The sequence below is a fragment of the Candoia aspera genome, chromosome 5 (assembly GCF_035149785.1).
Source record: "Candoia aspera isolate rCanAsp1 chromosome 5, rCanAsp1.hap2, whole genome shotgun sequence".
Lineage (NCBI taxonomy): Eukaryota > Metazoa > Chordata > Lepidosauria > Squamata > Boidae > Candoia > Candoia aspera.
Window position 1 is genome coordinate 54,329,072 of NC_086157.1, and position 19,664 is coordinate 54,348,735.

Consider the following 19,664-nt stretch of genomic DNA (forward strand, 5'->3'; position numbering starts at 1 on the left):
TCATCACAATACAAGCAGACACTAAATGAGCTGGCAGGTGATGTAGCAGTAGAATGAAAGCTCAACCATGTTGAATGAGATATTGGAAGCAACACTTGTAACAGGACAAGAACTGTGACTATTATAGTTTACATTTGGGCTTGAGCTGCAGTGTAATTAGACTGGACCTAAGCTCCTATTATCATACCCTCATCTTCTTTTCTTCTTTCATGTTGAAATACATTTCATTTAAGCTCTCCTTTAAATACAGCACTTCTTAAAGCATTACAAAAGAGAAGGCTTGGAAGGAGAAAATGATTGGTGGGGAAAGGCCTGAACAAAGCTGCCACTGTATTCAGTTGTTCATGAGATCAAGAAGCTACTTAAATCTTTCAGTCAGGATCTGTGGTAGAGGGGGAAGGATAGCAGTTTTTCTGCCTCCCCACCATACTTTCTAATTTATGATAACTGAAGGGGCTAAAAACTTTCAATGAACAACTGTGAAAATGAAGTGAAATAGGAACAAACTACTATCACATGCTTGCCAAACATTAAGACCTTTCCCTATGCTGCTGCACACCAAGCATCAACAGATCCTGACAGAAGTTAGCATAATTTTCATCCTGCCTCTTTGCTAGATGTCTTTAGAAAATAGAGTGTGACAGTCAAGACAGAGAACAGAGAGATCTTTGAGTTCTGGAGCTTATATAATCTAGCCAGCTAGTAAGCAAGACTATTGCGCAGGCCTGCATTTCCTAGATCACCTTCGTGAGTTTCATGCAAGGATTCATTCTGCTGATGGTAGACCCAGATTTCTGCTCCAAAAGTGAGGAAATGATGCTGGATTGCATTCTATACAAATCTCTTTGTACTGAGTTGCAGTATCCACACTAGGAAGACTCTTACCTAATGGGAACTGATCTGCCTCTGTTGCAATCAGTAGCCAAATGCAATGTTGCTACCTAAAGCAACATATTTTCATAAATAACGTATTAACTTTATGTCTTCATAAGATTTTACTGAATATTGCAGTACAGTACTGAAGTTAAGCTTAGATAGCAATATTAGAACTACAAAAGCTTGTTTGAATGGCTACAATGCAAACTATCACTGCTGCATGAAGTTGCCAACCTATTCTCTGGAAGCTCCTAGCAACTAATAAGATATGCTCATGCATGTTTGGAATTACTCCCTTTATAGAGGAAAACAGGAATATGCAGAATTCCAAACTGTGGCGAATGGTTCAGTTGCCCTGAACTTGACTTATCTCCAGTCCTTACAACATACTAACTTTAGGGGAAAAAGCCTTTCCAAAACTAGAAGGAAATGTGAGATCTTGCTGCCCTTATAAAGTATGCTACAGATATATAATAATTATTATGGAACAATTACTATTTTAAAAAAGTTTTTCTATGAACCACAGGATGGACAAAAAATACACATTGATTGGACGTTTTGCAATTTCTCACCCATTTTATTTGTATATGTATATGTACCACCCAGAGTCCCCCAAAGGGAAGAGATGGGCGGGGACAAATTGGATAAATAAACAAACAAATAAATAAATAAATGTACGAAAAGAGAGAGAGAGGGAGAGAGATTTATGTCACAATGGAAGGTCAATACATATGATTCAAACATATTCAAGCATAAAGCAAAGGAGAAACCCAAAGCTGGAAATTTGCTTGCCAAGAGATCCCACTGCTGAAGAGACAAGTGACTTTTTAAACTAAATAATAGGATAGTGCTTTAGTATTATGAAATGTTATGATGCAAATTTGAAAGTAAAATCCAGCTTTTTGTGTATCTGTCTACTCTGTATATTCATATAATTGCCTCCTAATTTTAAACAGCAATGGCAAATTGAATGTTGGAATATTTCTTTTCTGTAGCAACATCTTATGTTTGAAAAACCTGTTCATTCTGGCTGGAAATATTCAGGAAAGGTACTTTGAAACAGTGCTTTGTATCTGATAGTTTTTCTTAGAATTCTGCTCTGAGTGGCAGCAGATCCACAGAGTCTCAGGCAAGTCTTGGGCACATCTGTTTGAAGATATCAAGGAATCAGTCTGAAAAACTCTTAGGAAATGTCTTGATCCTAATGCAAGCAAGAAAATTCATACTGTATAGCAAATGCTGATTCAAATTGTTCTCCCATTAAAATACACAGAGTATCAGATTATTAAACTACAGCACTTGGAATATAATTGTGGCAGCTATGTTCCCCTTCTCTGTGAAGCGTTCCAACATCACAGGGATGTGTATGAATGTTATAGAATATACCTAAAGAAATTATTTTCAATCTTCAAAGTAAATATATAGCTTAATTTATCAAAGACACAGCTTAACTTCACATTTCCTATGGCAGATGCTGGTGTTAGAATGCCAATCATGTATTAGATAATGCCTACAGAAGTATAATCTTATCCATAAACTCTTTTGTTGACTTCTAGCAAACCATAGTCCATCATCATAAATTCCCTAGAGATATCTAGGATCACACTGATCATCTACTGTACAGATTACTATGAGAAAGAAAAGTATGAAAAAACTCTGCTCATAAACCTTTGAATAGGATGTTGTATAAAACTGATAGCTTACTTCTATATGCTATATGCTATATGTTCAAAGGCAAGCTTTACTGAATTGCATAGATTTACTTGTAAATTGTTTTGGTATTACATTGTTTGAGAATGTTTTCCATTATATTGTGCTAATCATTTCCTTACATGTTACTGCTGTACCTACCTAAAATTTTATCTGACACCTACCTGAAGAACCACTCGGGTTTTCTATCTTTGCTGTACATTGCATACTGACTTGTGATATATGTGGCTTGTAAACTAGTGTGTAAGACATAAGATTTCATCCAAAGGGGGCACAGTAACTGATGAACTACCATCTTCAGAACACAGTCAGTCAGTGAGGTGGATATAGAATTGTAGAATAAAGTATAAAAATAATTGCATATTATTATTATTATTATTATTAGCCAAGCTATTGTTTTAGTAATGGATCTGTACTTTTAGCAAATACTTCTTACTGCTTTTGCTATAAAACTGCCATGTTTAGGAATCCTGTGATCTTAGTTTTGTTTCCCTGCATCCTCACTGTTTTTAACTACTACAAATATTTTGTGGAAGCTGGCTAAGCGGGTGACTCTTTGATTCTTTTTACATTTTAATGTTGTGCACATAACATATTTCAGGGAATTTTCCACCCACTTCCACCATATTATTTCAAACCTGTGTATTCATTCTTGCATTTCTTCCAAGGCAAATAACCATTACTGTGCTGTATTATATTCAGAATTATTGAAAGAGCAGAAAGATCCATCCACAAGGAATCCATCCAGTTCAGCTGCATCTCCTATTGAATAAGACAATCGCAAGTGGCCAAGTAAATGATATCAAGATCTACATGTAAAGTTATAACTGAATATGAATTTAAAATATTTTGTGCTGCAACAAAGGCTTTGCACATATGCTTATCTTTTTAGAAATGGTGCTTAAGAGATGCACATGTTAAACTTCATACTTTTAAAATATAAGTAGTTGGCTTATCCCAGAATACACAACAGCGCATGTACTTCCTGGTTTCTTGACAGAGGAAGCTTGGCAAATATTAGTGACAGGTTCTATTAGACTTAAAAAGTTATCATTTATGCAAAGAATCATAGAAAAGAATATTCATGTTTACCTACAATACTATAGCCGAAAATCGTTGCTAGAGTAGCAATATGCTACATTCTGATCTTAAGGCTAACTAAGCCAAAAAAACACAAAGTGCTTATATCAACTCCTGCCTCAGTCCAGTATCAGAAATCACAATACAGATCTATTTTCCAAGATGGCAATGGTTAGGCTGTAATGTTAGGATAAAATTAAGAAATGGACTATGCAATCCTATGCACATGTACTCAGAAATAAACTATTCTCTCACAGATTACATTCTTACAGTATAACCCTTAATGTATTTATTCAAAGTAAAAATCCTCTAAATTCAGTGTGTTTAGGATTGTTTTCTTAGAAAATGACCAAAAGACAAAAACATATATAGTACAAAGCCATAAGCCAGCAATACTCAGGGGCTATGAAACAACACAGTTTTAGGGATGTAGCAAGGCATATCCCCAAAACGTAGCACAGATATTTGCTTCACATGTCTATTTGAATGCACATAAGATCGCCTTGAATATATCAACATTAATTATAGCAAACTTTCCTCAGACGTGTCTACAGTATATTGATAAAGAATTTTTGTTAATATTGAATTGCCAATAGTTGTATCTGCTATTAATTTGAACACTTTGACATGAGTAGTCTATATGGCACCACTGAATAGTCTTGTGATGAAAGTGATGCTGCAAACTAGACAAAGTGTAGCTGATATCTAAAGACGAATCTTACTTCATTTATAGTCGAAGTATTACCACTTTCAGCTATCTGAGCTGCTATTCACTAGTTTAAAAACACAGATTCCTAGGTAAAGGTATCCCTTATTTAAAAAGCTGGTAACTTCTGGTACTGAAATTACACAGTTCATTTTTACATGCTCTGTTAAAACCTGGGAATAAGTTAGATTCAACAACAGCAATATAATATAGCAGAATATGACATTTAAATAAAATTTATTTTCAAAGATTTCCTTGATATCAAAAATATTTTATGATGTAGTAATATTCCTAAGTATTATACGTATATAACAATAGATTAAATATTTTCTACACAATAGCAATCAGTAAATAGCAATCAAGAAGATCTTAAGACCAGCTTCATATAAAAAAGAACTATCTCGAGCATTACATCCCTTGTGTAATCTTTACCACCATGACTGACAGAGGAAATAATGCAATAATAACAGTTTTAATTCTGTATTTGGGGCTGCTACTGACAGAGAGTACACGTGGAATTTATTAATGATCACATTTACATGATCAAGAAAAGTACTTAATCACTGACTTATGATAAAAAAAAAGATTGGCCAGAGCCCACTTGCTCTTTCAGCACTGTGGAGTCTCAAACTCTCATTTATCAATTACATTCCTGAAATGTGCTAAGCCATTATTTGTTTAACCTAGTGTTCTGAATAAACCACCACTGTTTCACCTAATACACTGAGCCATAAACCATAATTTACATTTGACAGTGGCTTAGTTCACAGAACACAAAATGCCATGACCAAGCCACATTGTGGCTTAGCACAGTACATGAATTCAGCCATTCTTTTTTAAGCTTAGGATAGTACACTGTTAATGCATCACTGCTACTATCATTTGGCATTTGACTGAAATGGATTTGGAACAGGCCTGAAGTCACTGCAGATCATGGAGCTATTTGTGACATTAATAACTGAGTACATTGGCAAAGCCCCAGTTGGATGACAGTATATACTAAGTTATTTTAAAATAAATTTCATATATGAAAATCATACAAAAGAAATAATTTATGTTACTGCTATGTATCCATTATCGCTAATCTTTGCCTATTTGTTCCAGCATGCTATGAACATCATATACATTACAAAAAACTTCTATTCCTAGCTTTGATAACTACTTCTTGTCATTGTTAGAATTAAGATGAATGTTCTCTGGTAGAATTGTACCTTAATGCTAAATAAAAAATTATTGCCACTATAGTGCTTTCATTTCAAAATATTCTTTATTGTATTAGTTGTATATTGTAAACTAGAGCAGTGTATGAGGGAATAGGATCCATTTTTTTAGGCTTTTTAAAATGGTGGTCAAAATAGTGGTTTAGAGTAACAAAATTCCTCCAATCCATGTTATTTATATAAACTCTATGTGCTTGTTTGCCTTAATCCATATAAAATGGAACTATGGTACATGTGCTGTGGCTGCTTCCTATGTATGGAAACCCCGCTGCTTTGTTTTGCTGTTGGTCTCAGGGGAAGTGTTACAGGGACAGGCTTCAAAGCAACCGTGTGATCCTTCCAAAGGATGTGGCTGCCTTAAAATTTGCAGATGTGGGCTGCGCTTGTACCAGCATGTTTTGTACTGTATTAATAAACAACTCCCAACCCAGACTTTTTCTCCCCTATTCTGGATCAAATAATAGCTGGGGAGGGTGCTGGAAAAATGCCATCTTCTAGCCCCATAGCTTGGCTCCAGCTTGACATCTGTGTGCCTGTTTTTACCAAACTCCTATGATGTCTTCTCTAGTTTTGGTCTACCTAAGCCATAAATGTTCTATCATTCTGGTGATTAGCTGGCAATTATTTAAATATTTCACACCCTCACCCACTGTGTGAAGTGTTATTCCATTATTTTCACGCATATACACATTTGAACCAGTTTTCAATTACTGAACAGTGTTAAACGTGAAGACGCTTAAACAATAGCAAATTCCAGTACAGCCCAAGAACTGGAAAACAGGACAAGTTCTGTCCGAGAAAATCGGTAATAACTTCATCCCAAGGTTCAGATACTATGGAATAGAGGTTTATAAAGTTAATATGCATAACTTCAAAAAGATGCAATAGAATATATTCGCTAATGGGTCAAGCATGTATACAGGATTTACATTTGAATGTAATTTTGCTATATTCAATTGAAAGGATATTCCATGGTTTGAGTGAATTTGTACTTGGCAAAATGTAAAATATCTTTCTTTTCCTTACCAAATAACTTATCCACCATCACCACTTTTTTTTAAGTCTCTTTTAAGTAAAAGCTCTACTAGAGTGGTGTAAAAGAAACTTGTAAGAACCAACCAACCACAGTGCTGTTGGTATGACAATATATCAATTGGTGGCCTTCCTGCCACATGCCTCAGAAAATGGCATGACGGGAAGGTTCTTCGGAGATTGATTTGCACTGGAAGTTTCATATATGAAATCACTCACAACATGATTTAGTCACAGGAGGCTCATTCTACTCTCCCTAATTGTGGTGTGAACATGCCCAGTAATCAGCTTTGTATGTCACATCCTCATGATGTCTTGTCCCCCATCCCCAGCCCAGAGCAGCTAAAGTTCTATTTAGCTACTCATTTTTAAGTGTTTTCCATCTTCGTAATTTTTGCCATGGGCATGATCTAGCACAGTGTTTCTTAACCTTGACAGCTTTAAGATCTGTGGACTTCAACTCCCAGAATTCACCAACCACTTTCAAAAGATCGCTAAACGCACATTCAGAAGTAGCCCAAACAAAAGTTCTTGGAATGGAGCACCATGCCAAGCATCCATTCCTGTTCCCCTCCATGTTAGGATGAGTGGTTGTTTTCTCACGGGCAGGCAACTTTTCTGCCCAATCTAGGACTGGTAGATAGTATGTGGACGTGGCTACTTGGCTCTGTTGAGAGTAAGCAAAAGTATATATTCCTTGGTTTCTCATGTCAAGTGGAACTGTAGGCTTTTTCTTAACAAAATTCAGATGAATGCTAAGTGGCCAACCCAACCTCAGTACTATAGTCATGGACATTTACCACCATGGAAGTGGAGGCAGTTGTCACAGGGTGAATTTCTGTCCATTGAGCATCTACTCCACAGCCTTTCCAAAAGTGTTCTCCTCTCCTAGTCTTGGGATACAATTGGTCTCATCATTTGTAACCAGTACCTAGGACATCTGTGGCACATCTGGTTGGACGAGGCCTTATTAACCACCGGTGTTTGGGAAGGGAGTAACGTTCAGGGTAAGATCAAAAGGCCTCAGCGTTCAATCCATCTCTTCCTTTGCCTGTACAAACTAACATGGGCTTAATTTGGGGTGGGGCCAAGCCCAGCATGTGGAAAAATCCCGGACACCTCCATCTTTGTTTCCCAGATAGAGAGCCCACAGTTCCCAAGCTCCGGGAGTTAGCAGACGAGTCGAGCTGCGCTCAGGGCGGCTCCTTCTTTCATCCCCGAGCCTCGAGACCAGAAAGCCCGATCCAGCTGCCTCGCGCTTGCGGCCAGCAACGCAGCTCTCTCGGGCCTGACCCCTAGCGGTCTCGTCTCGCAAGCACCGGTCGCTCCTCTTCGCCCAAGAAAGCGAAGCGCCGTGGCAGAGGGAGATGGGCGTCAGGAGGCCTCCGCTGCGGGTCTCTGTGCCCCGGCATCCTTCCTCCCTTGCAGCCCCCTGAGCCGCCGGTTGGCCTGCCGGCGGGCAGGCTGCAGAGGAGAGGCGATGAAATTCCCAGGCTCCGTCCTCGTCTCGCTGTTGCTCTTTGTGGCCGAGACAGCGATCGCCTTGTACCTGAGCAGCACCTACCGCTCGGCGGGAGACCGCATTTGGCAGTCGCTGACGCTACTCTTCGCTCTCTTGCCGTGCATCTTGGTCCAGTTCAGCCTCGTCTTCATCCACCGCGACTTGAGCAGGGACAGGCCGCTCGTGCTGCTGCTCCACATCCTGCAGCTGGGACCCATTGTCAGGTGGGTGGGGCGGTGGCTTCTTGGAGGAAGAACCGCAAGAGGCGGCTTGCCGGGCTGGGCTCTTCTCCGGAGGGCCCTTCAAGATGAGTGCGGTGCCCTTGTTCCCGAATGGCACCAGCCCACGACATCAAGCTGTCACACCCTGCATGGAATGGCTCAATTGGATAGTGGGCCCTGGCCCTATAACTCGCGAAGGTGCGATCAGGGAACCCATTGTTCTAGGGAAGAGGAGGCGTTCGGATACCTACAGTAAATAAATAGCTTACCCTTTGATCCATCTATGAAGCCTATTCTCCTTTTAGCTGTCTGAGGACCTTAAAAAAACAAACTGCTTGATATGGTGTGTCAGTAAATCTGTTCTGTGAATTCCCCAGCTTGCTGGCTGGGGAATTCTGGGAGGTGGTCCTCACATCTTAAAGTTGCCAGGGTAGAGAAACACTGATCTCTGTGTAGGTCTGCATGCTGCATGCTGCAGCTTGCATTCCAGTGGCAAAACAGCATACCTGTTATTGTTGAAAGGGCACATTCATATCTATAGGGAGTACATAAAAAATAATGTGATAAGTGTACATACATGATTATATCGCAAAATATCCAAAGCAGTAAGAAAGACCTGACTTTTTAAAAAACTGTAAAGTCTGAAATCATGTATCCAGTCAAGGAACTTGTCTCAGTGAGATTAATGGTAAATATATGTTAGGGATGGAGACTGTGACCCTATTGCTCAGTAACCCTAGTTAGTTTGACCAATAGTAGCTGTGATGGAAGTTGTAGCTCATTAATATCTGGGCAGCCATAAGTTTCCCTAACTGGGAAGCTTACTTAATACTTTTGTAACTTTATTAAAATTTTAAAAAGAAAGATCAAAACTAGCAAGAACTAGTATTTAGAATAAAGAGAGAAGAAAAATGAAGGAAATAAGAGAACAAAGCTAAAAGTGCCAAAAAGAGAAAAGAAAAGAAATATAAAGAAATTCTTCTGATTTTCTTTTATAGCAGTTATAAATGTAACTTAACCTCTTACTCTAGGGTTACAACATTGCTTACATTTTTCTATAATCTATTTTTTTTCTTCAAAATCATACATCGTAATTTCATTTTTTTTCTGTTTCACGCAAAAACTCAATAAGGGGATTCCAATCAGCTTTAAACTTAGACAATGTCTTACCTCTAATTAAAACTGTCAATTTAGCCATCTCAGCAAGTTCCATCATCTTCACCATCCATCCCTCCATTGTGAGTAAACTCGAATCTTTCCACCTTTGTGCATATAATAATCTTGCTGCAGTTGTCATATATAAAAACAAAGTTCCATAGTTTTTTTCCAACTGTTTATCCATCAGTCCCAAATGAAAAGTCTCTGGTTTCAATTGTATATTAATCTTTAAAATCTTCTGTATTATTGCATGTAATTGAGTCCAAAATATTCTAGCTTTTTTACACATCCACCATGCATAATAAAATGTCCCTTCTTGTTGGTTACATTTCCAGTATAAATTTGAATTACCTTTATACATTCTAGACAGTTTTTCTGGTGACATGAACCGACGATACATCATTTTATAAAAATTCTCTTTAAGACTGTAACATAATGTAAATTTCAATCTTTCAAACCACATATTCTCCCACTGTTCCATTTGTATATTATAACCACTTTTGTATGAATTAATACTTAAGTTTTTTTTTTTATCACCCCAGTGTTAATATAATACCTGTCCCATTCACCTTTTTCCCCCCAAACAGCAAGTCAGAACTTGTAGTACATTGCTTCTGATATGGATACATTTTTACAAGTCAAATATAAATAGGATACAGGCTTATCAAATACTGTAAATGACAATTAGAGCTGTAAATAAAAACAGTGATGTTGTATGATTTAGGGTGCCAAAAAGTACCATCCACAGCAGGGTGGCAACTTCATTGGGACTAACTGAAAGGGCACAATACCTTGATGGCACAGTGCAATCCAGCTGCAGTTCATTGGAAGAGCAAACTGGAAATCAAAAGCCAGGGTAATTCTCAAAATCTAGCATGCATTTTTGTGAAAGTAATAAAGAGTGATTCTTACCTTGCATAGAGATTTTAATATTTGCTTTACTGAAATTGAGAGGTAGCATCTGTCTGAAGAAGTTTCAGCGTCTAACTCCAGGAGGTATGAACTCAAGGGTCTTTTCCAATAAGCTGGAAAATTAAGAGGGCCAAGAGTCTTCCCCACTTTCATAGCTCTTATTGTAAATCACAAAGTCATGAATATAAAGTGAGATTAGTAACATGGCTTTGTGATAAGCATAAAAAAAGAATCTAATATGTTGCTGAGAGAATGAACCTATATAATTTGGAGTAAAACTTTTTAAAAACCTGACACTTGTATTTGTCAGCAATTCCTTTTAAAAGGTGTATTTTTTCCTGGGATCCTGCAGATGCCCTGATAAATGTGCTTGAATTAAGGAGTTGCCAATCCATACTTTGTGTGTATCCACACATGCTCCAAAGCTACTTTTCCCCTTTGAGTCAGAGATTCTGTATAACCATACTCTTTTATTTCCCAGTATTTTTGCCTGATACAATGCAATAAAAACAACTTGTTAAACTACAGCTTGTTAAACTCATATTTAGTGGAAACCAAAAACCTGTGTCTCTCTGGAAATGAGTTGCATAAAGAGATAAAAAAATATTTAACTTTCTCTTCTAGCAACTTAACTTTTAGCTAATCATTGTGTCTTGTATGCAATAAATGCTGTTGCTATATCCCAGAACAGAGTGATGAAACCAGACCCTGTTGATATGAAAAAGATAAATAAATCCCACTGTCTCCTATTCCATCAGCTTTATAAAATAACCATAATTCAAGAAAGAGACATTCAAAGATCATTTGAAAAATGCACAGGAATAACTGTCCTGTTAATTTCACAGGAACATGGCTTGAAATGATTATAGCATCTGTGCTACATGTCTTAACTCTAAATACCAAAACATAAGATTTCAAGAAATATTCTAAATGAAAGCAGTTTTTTTGTGCAGTGCAGAAGAAAGTATGTGTCAAATACCTGTAAGGTTTAATTTTACATATAAATCTGCAAATATTAAAATGCAAGATTATAATTTGAGTATTGGGATTACAATTTTTTTTAAAAAAATCAAGTTTAATTCTAAGCCTCTCTGACACCAATATGGTCCATAGATTTAGTATACAAATATAGGGAACAGTAAGATATGTGTGGGTTTGGGGTTTGTTTGTTTGTTTTTTGCTCCGAGTCAGTGTTGACTCCTGATGACTGCCTGGACAAGTCCCTACAGTTTTCCTAGCAACATTTTTCAGAAGTGGTTTGCCCTTGCCTGCTTCTTAGGGCTGAGAGAGAGTGACTGGCCCAAGGTCACCTAGCTGGCTTTCTGCCTAAGGCAGGACTAGAACTCACAGTCTCCCAGTTTCTAGCCTGGTGCCTTATGTGTTGGGCCACGTAAATTCAATAATGCTGAATGTTGATCATATTAGCACATAATCAAATAGTATTCTATCTAGAGAATCTTTTCTCTTAAGTAATCTCTTTCCATAAGGATGTTTACAATATTCTGGATATTCGTGTAAGATACTTAGTGCTATTACTTTGCACTATTGTGTGATCCATAATTTTAATAATCAAGTGTGGGTTAGCTGGTTGGTGTGCATACAGATTGTCTGAGGGAGTGACAGTGGGGGAATAAATGCACATGCAGTATATTACACTTTTGAAATATGTGAGAGATATAGACAGCTGTGATGGTTTCTCTTGTTTATTCCTTCCAGGTGCCTGGAAGTTTTTTATATTTACTTTCATGCAGGTAGAGTGGAAGAACCTTATGTCAGTATCACCAAGAAAAGGCAGATGCCAAAAGATGGACATTCAGAAGAAGTTGAGAAGGAAGTAGGCCAGGCAGAGGGGAAGCTGTTTACACACAGATCTGCATTTAGTCGAGCATCGGTGATTCAAGCTTTCTTAGGGTCTGCGCCTCAATTAACTCTTCAGCTGTACATCTGTGTCCTGCAACAGGAGATCACAGCTGCTAGAAGTACGTATAACTGAGTTTTTCTCTACTTTTGTTTCAGTAAGTGCTTTGTGAGGGAATTCCAGGTAAGTAATGTCTAAACCTTCCTCCCTCTCTTTTTTAGGAATATACATAAACCATTAGACGGAAAAATGGTTAAACAAAGAAGTTTTTGTGCTATGGCTGACTCAGTATATGTCGTCAGAAACATTTTCAGGCAGTTGGTGCAACCATACTATTTACCAATGTTGTGGATGCCAATGCTTTTAAAATAAAATATTACAGATTAAAATAAAGTAAAAATGGCTGAGATCTCATGGTGCAGAGTGGTAGGCAGCAGAATTGCAACCAAAAACTCTCCCTACGACCCAAGTTCGATCACAGTGGAAGCTGGATTCTCGGGTAGCTGGCTCAGGTCGACTCAGCCTTCCATCCTTCCAAGGTCGGTAAAATGAGTACCCAGCTTGCTGGGGAAGGTGACGACTGGGGAAGGCAATGGCAAACCACCCCACTATAGTCTGCCTAGAAAATGTCACGAAAGTGGTGTCCCCCCAAAGCGTCAGACATGACTCTCTCCTTGCACAGGGGATCTTTCACCTTTCATCTCACATAATTTTAAAATCTTTTTAAAGTAATTTTTTTTTAACCTGGGGCTACCGGCTGAGAGTATTGTACCAACTCCAGCAAAGGGTTTTGCAAGTGGTATGAAAGTGAAACCAAGTAAACCACATTATAATATAGTGCACTGTTTCTCAAGCTCAGCAACTTTCCAAGCTCAGCAACTTCAAGCTTGGCAACTTGCCAGCATGTTGGCTGAGGAATTCTGGGAGTTGAAGTCCACCCAGCTGAAAGTTGCCAAGCTTGAGAAACACTGATATAGTGATATTTGAACAATATCTGTATAAATATAACAGCTCCTAAAAAAGGCTGTGCAGTGAAGGGCTCTTGAATAACCCTCCCACCAGCCAGCTGTTATATGGGCTATTTTCAAACAGGATAGAGTGCTCTTGGAAAAGGGTGCTAAATCCATGTTCAAAAAGAGCCTGAATAACAGTTGATGGGCAGTGGGAGTAGGTAGCCACTTTACCACACAGACATACACAACCCCACTGCTGGTGAGGTGTTAATCATGTAAAACTCAAGGGGAGCTGGAATAACAGCTGATTGGTGGTGGGTGGGCTTCATGACAGCCTTCCCCCAGTGCTGGTGAGATGTTCTTCAGGCTTTTTTCTTTTTTCTTTTGGAAATGGGGCCCAAAGAATAGCTGCCTCGGGGCAGGAGGGCTGTTCTGTCTCTGCTGCTTCACTTCAGGCCCCCAACCTTAACTTCTCTGTCATCATTTTGGCCTAATTCCTCTTTCAAAACGGGGTCTTCAAGCCAATTGCCTGCTCAGATCCAGGTCTGAAAGGATCAGAATGGCTGGAGGATGGTGCCTGGGGACTGGAGGGGAGGGGCACAGGGCCATTGCTAGAGTAGACAGTGGCACCTTCTAAATGTTTTTATCCTCTGCATTATTCTGATCAAACAGTATAGCTCAAGCTGACTTGACAGAGAACCTGTCTGGAGCCTGCTCTTCTCTGTTTGACTGTGATTGATGGTTGCTGGATGGACACTCCAGGTTTACGTCTCCTCTTGTTTGCAAAATATTTCACCCTTCTTCTCCTTTGGAGTAGCTAAACTCACACCACGAGTGGAACTTTCAACAAGTATGGGGTTTTTGTCAATGACTGTACTGGAAGTAGGGATGATGGAGAACCAAGTATTAAGGCACTAAAGCAAGTTTCTTTCTTCTTTATTATTGTGATCAATAACCAAAAGTATGCAGACACAAAAGTGGAAAAATGGCTAAAACCAGGGCAGCAACTGGGGGGGGGGGCAAGTGGGGCATGCGCCCTGGGCATCGCACTGGGGGGTGCCAAAATAAGTGCTGGGGGTGCACCAAAATGGGCGTGGAATCCATGTTTGCCCCGGGTGACACAGACCCTAGTTGCAGGCCTGGCTAAAACGATGTGCCACAGTAAACTTATTAATAAAAGTAATATTAATACAAAGCAATCAGCTCAGTGTGAATTCTACCGGCAATATAATATGTATACATTTAACAAGATTGCATCATCCTTATGTGACTGTGAATACTGAAGGTAGAACAAATCTGAATGCCTTGGAAATGTCCATGGATGACTTTATAAAAAAAATACATCATACAAAAAAAATGAGCTGTGGCTTCCACAGAGCCCATCCAGCATGGACAAAGCCAATCTTTATGTAGGTTTTTTTTAAATCTCCCTTTGAGTGATTTACATTAAAATGTTTCTTCTATCATTTATACTTCTGTGGGGAATGGGCAGCAAGAAAGCCAGTAACCAAGACTTTGGAACAAGCATTTAAGGCAAATATCGATTGTGGAGTTTTTTGTTGTAAAGGACGAAAGACTTATTTTTATTTTCTTTTTCAAATGGCATACAGTATAAAGACCATATTTGGGTTGCTGAAATCTAAACAAAAGAACAAAAAAGAAGGGAACCCACTTTACCAAAAATACAAAGTGAAATAACAAGGTCAAGTAAATATGAATATGGTGGGACACAAGTTAAAGTATACAAAACTATTTACTAATATTTTTATGGAATTGTAAAGGCATGTATAACAAATACACCAAAAACAGTGAAAAGGCCCAAAACAGCCAACATGTATAAACCAATAAACAGACACAAATATTCCAGCTGGAATGCTCACTAATGCTGACTATACGCATTTTGGCTTATTAGCCTTCATCAGTAGTCAAAAGCATAACTAACAGACTGAATGTAGTTCTGGACAAGTTAATACCAAGATAGTCAAGCTGTGAAAATGACAGGAAATAAGCAAAGAGAATTGTTAAAATGGTCACATAACTGGAGGATATTAAAGTCAGTAAAATAATTATTGTAAATATAGATTACATAAATATGCATTCCATGAAGCAGTGTGGTTATGTAACAACTTGTTGTAAGTTCTTAATAGATAGACAGCTCCAAACCTAAACATAATTACATAAATTTTCACAAACGTATTTTACAAAAATTAGATGAAAATTAAAATTATTATCATAATGGTAAGGAATTATGCTATTTAATTATTTTAAAAATACCTACATTCAAGTAAGTGCATTGGCTGAGTCCAATTTGCAGTCTGCATAGATAGAATTGAAACAGCATTCCCAATTAAATAGGGAGTATCAGTCTAAACAAACCCAAGATGACCACAAAGAGATACAGAAAACATTGACTCTATGCTGCCATCAAGTGGCCCTTGGATTGTTGCAGCCCAGATATGGCAGCCAGAGTATGGATGGCAGGGGTGTGGGGGGAGGCCAAGACACAGGGCAGCAGAGGAACCATTTTAAATAAACCAAGATGGGGGAAGGGGGGAGTGAATGGGATTTTTCTTCATTTGTTTTGTTTTTCAGATGGGGAGAAAAAAAGCCAGGAAACCAGGTGCTAGAGGAAGCATATAATTTATGTAAATAAATACATTGTATGTTTTGGTTGCAAGGAGGTAGGTGGGAGTTTTGTTTGTTTGCTTATGATGGCCAGGGAGCAAAGCAAGGATAATACAGTTCTGTTTTTTAAAGTTGTCTGGTTGTTTGCTGTACGAATATAGAACAGTCAGTTAATGGAACTGTTAACTGTTAATGAGCATAAATGGCAATACATCTGCAAAAATACAGGCATAAAAAAAGTTTATAATCTTAATTTAAAACATACCTGCCATTTGATTAATATGCCTGAGCCTCTACCTCCAGGTTTTTGGGCTGGCTTGGACATGGGGGACCATGTTCAGCCTAAAATGACCATTATCTGCTGGACTGATCTTAAGTTCTGGGGTCACCTGACATCAAGAGAATAGTTGGTTGCTTTATGATCTTACTTCAGCTTTCCTTTGCTTTACAGACCTGCAAAGGTCCTAAATGTGAGGATTGGTTGTAAAGTTACTTTTTTCATCACTGTTGTAACTGCGAACAGTCGCTAAATGAAGACTACCTGTACAGCCAATTGTTGTGGCTTATAAGTGATAGTCTATACCCTTTGTTGCTCAGTTAACAAATGATAATTAAGAAAATTGTGGTTTAGTGTAATGCATTAACCAGTCGTTCAGAAAAACAGTGTTGAGTTGCTAGTATTATTTCATTTAAGTTCTTACACTTATTTTCATAGCATTTGTAGGAAGAATATTTTCCAGCACTAGGAATAAGTAAAAGAGGCATGGGATAGTGCTTTGCTTAAGGAAGGTAATATTTTAGTGCACTTTGTATGGTTCTTAGCTTCCAAATATAGTCCCATTCCTGCAGTGTTGAACAGTGTTGCTTTTAAAAAACTATTGTTTGTCTTTTCTTTTTCCAAGGTATCTTTATGGTCCTTTCCCTCCTGTCAATTGTGTATGGAGCACTGCGATGCAATATTCTGGCCATTAAGATCAAGTATGATGATTATGACATCAGTGTGAAACCTGCTGCCTACCTCTGCATTTTCCTCTGGAGGAGCTTTGAGATTGCAACAAGGGTGATAGTCCTTGTCCTCTTCAGTTCAGTTCTTCAGATCTGGATCCTGCCTGTGGCGCTGGTGAATTTCTTTGCTTTTTTCTTTCACCCTTGGATTCTCTTCTGGCAAAGCAAGTGTTCTCTGCCAGAAAATATAGAGAAGGCCTTGAGCAAAGTGGGCACCACCATTGTCTTATGCCTCCTCACTTTCCTCTATGCCGGCATCAATATGTTTTGCTGGTCAGCTGTGCAGCTGAAGCTTAATGATTCTGATTTAATTGACAAATCCCCAAACTGGGGTAGGCTGACTTTGTATTACTTGCTGAGGTTCTTTGAGAATGCTTTTCTCTTGCTAATGTGGTACACATACAAGACAGATGTCTACACATATGTATGTGCTCCGATGCTGTTCTTGCAACTGCTGATTGGCTATTGCATAGCTGTCCTTTTTATGCTTGTGTTCTACCAGTTCTGCCATCCATGCAAGAAGCTTTTTTCTTCCAATATTTCTGAAGGATTGGTAATGTGCTTCAAGTTTTTTTGTTATGTCTGCAAACCTCTGACATCTAGCAGCTCTGTGGAAAAGGCAGACTTAAAATCCCCAGAGGATACCGAAAAGGATGCCCAGGCTAGTTACAAGGCAAATGAATCCCAAAATGGAGGTACTCAGCAAAGTGTATCTTCTAATGCCTAGAGTGGGTGTCTGATTCCCAGGAGATCCTGCAAAGATTCACACTTCAGACCTTATTTTGCTCATAAAACAGGTATAATAACTGAGATATGTTAACATTATATCTTAGCCAATGTTTGTAGGTTTATCATATCCAGCAGTTTTGCACAAAGGTATCTCCTTTCATGGCTCTTCTGCTTATTATGATAGAAAGCATGTTTTCCTAGCAAGCTGTGGCAACCTTGGCTTGGTTGTTCAGAAAGCATGAAGAGAATGAAATGCCAACCACCCTTAGATTGTGTCTATTTGGATTATGTAGTTCACTGAACATTGACCAGATGCCAAGGGATTGGAAACTTTGCCCCAGTGGGCTTCCCCTATGTCATGGAACATGACAATGCCTTGACAAAGTAACTTACTTATCCCAGAAACATTCTAAGACTAAGAAGTTTAATAGAAAAGGGAAGAGCAGAACATCATGGTTTACTTCAAGGACAGGCTGGCTTTTTTCCCCACTATCAGGTTCCTCTGTGCGGCATATGGTATCATTGCATCCAACTATCAAAACTGGAACTATTTTTTTTCTGAACCCAGAACTAAACATGGAAAAATTGCTGATCTGCTTAATTCATTAATCTGGTACTGCCTTGCTATTTTTTTTCCCTTTCAAAGCTGTCACATGTTATTAACTGATTCCAAAAGACAGTGTAAAGACTTTGTTTCTAGCCTTGCCTTTATTGATATTCTTGATTAATTGTGTTTCTGTTTTGTACATTGCTATGAACTCTGGCAGATAAGTATAATTCAAATGCCATTTATGCATAGCAGCTGAGGAAATTTTAAATCATTGAAAGTAAGTAGTAGCCATGTCTTAAAATCAATTTTCTGCTATTTTATAGAAGTCCTTCCTTTATGCCGGTGCTTATATTATATTACTGAAAACAGGAAAATGTTTATTGGCTTGAACTGATATTTTAAAGTGAATTTAGGATCGAAAATCTGGGCCAGGATTTTCAAAGCAGATTTGAATGATGGGTTCTAGCAAAATAGGAGAACATGGTTCAAATTGCAGTTACAAGTGAAAGTCTATTAGGTAGGTGTTGAGGAAATCATGATCTTTGGTTGTTTAATTCCTTTTCAATGTCATCCTTGCTCCTCACTGTTAAGAGTGTTTTATAATGCAATCCTATACATATTTACTCAGAAAGAAATCAAGTTCAGTTCAGTGGGGCTTACTTCCAAGAAAATGGGCCTTCCACTGCAGGTTACCGTATGCCTCCTTGAAATGCCACACAGTAGTTCAGCAGAACCGACCCAAAGCTACCTGTGTGCTGTATGGCCAGCCAGGGAATTGAATCCAAGCTCCAATCTTTCTGCTGTGACTCGTCTTATCATCTATGAGAATAATTAAAAGTAATACAACCTGCTTTCTCAACCACAGTCTGACAGGAGTCCCACTATGGCAACTAAAACCCATGCCTTTCTGAGCTTCAGCCCAGTTCTCAGGGCAGAGTTCTCAGCAGCCAGTCGGGGGGCTGGAACCAGGCAGCCTTGCAGAGGCTAAGGGCAGTGCACCATAGAACTATGAACAGGTTTGCCATTTTATCGTTTTTATACCTAATGTACCTCTGTGCACATGTAATGAAGGATTTCATGGTTTTGTATCTGATAGACTGTTTTGCTCCCAGAATAAAAATCACTAAAATCACGATGGAGAGAAGTTGCTGTATGTAGTGTGTATGTCGACAACAGGGGTGAGTGCAAAAGATATTAATTTTTTTTATGATTCTCTGTATAGTCTTTTATAGAGGTTACCCTTACAAAAAGAAATGTCCATAGGTTATGTTAATCCATGTAGCAATTCTAATATTTGCTATACAGATTCAGGAAAGGATGGTGAGCTTAATAGTTTCATTTCCTTAATTTTTTTCAGAACTGTTTCTTTGCCTACTTCTGATTTTAGGTGATTTTAGCTTCAGTGTAGTTTTACCTTTTTGCTTTTGTTTTCTTATTGCTACTGCTGGACACCTTTTAAATTTATCTATATTGTGGCTGCTTTTAAGTTCCCTTTTTCTTTTAGTATTATTCTATTTTTCTCTTTTTA

General features: G+C 38.3%; 1 protein-coding gene across 1 annotated transcript; it reads left to right on the plus strand.

Moving 5' to 3' along the window:
- The first annotated feature begins 7,972 nt into the window (after window positions 1-7,972).
- Window positions 7,973-18,053, plus strand: XK (X-linked Kx blood group antigen, Kell and VPS13A binding protein). Its single transcript, XM_063305218.1, has 3 exons — window positions 7,973-8,349; window positions 12,133-12,395; window positions 16,755-18,053. The coding sequence occupies exons 1-3, from the start codon at window positions 8,105-8,107 to the stop codon at window positions 17,582-17,584; spliced, it is 1,338 nt and encodes a 445-aa protein (XP_063161288.1). The 5' UTR covers window positions 7,973-8,104; the 3' UTR covers window positions 17,585-18,053.
- The last annotated feature ends 1,611 nt before the right edge of the window (window positions 18,054-19,664 follow it).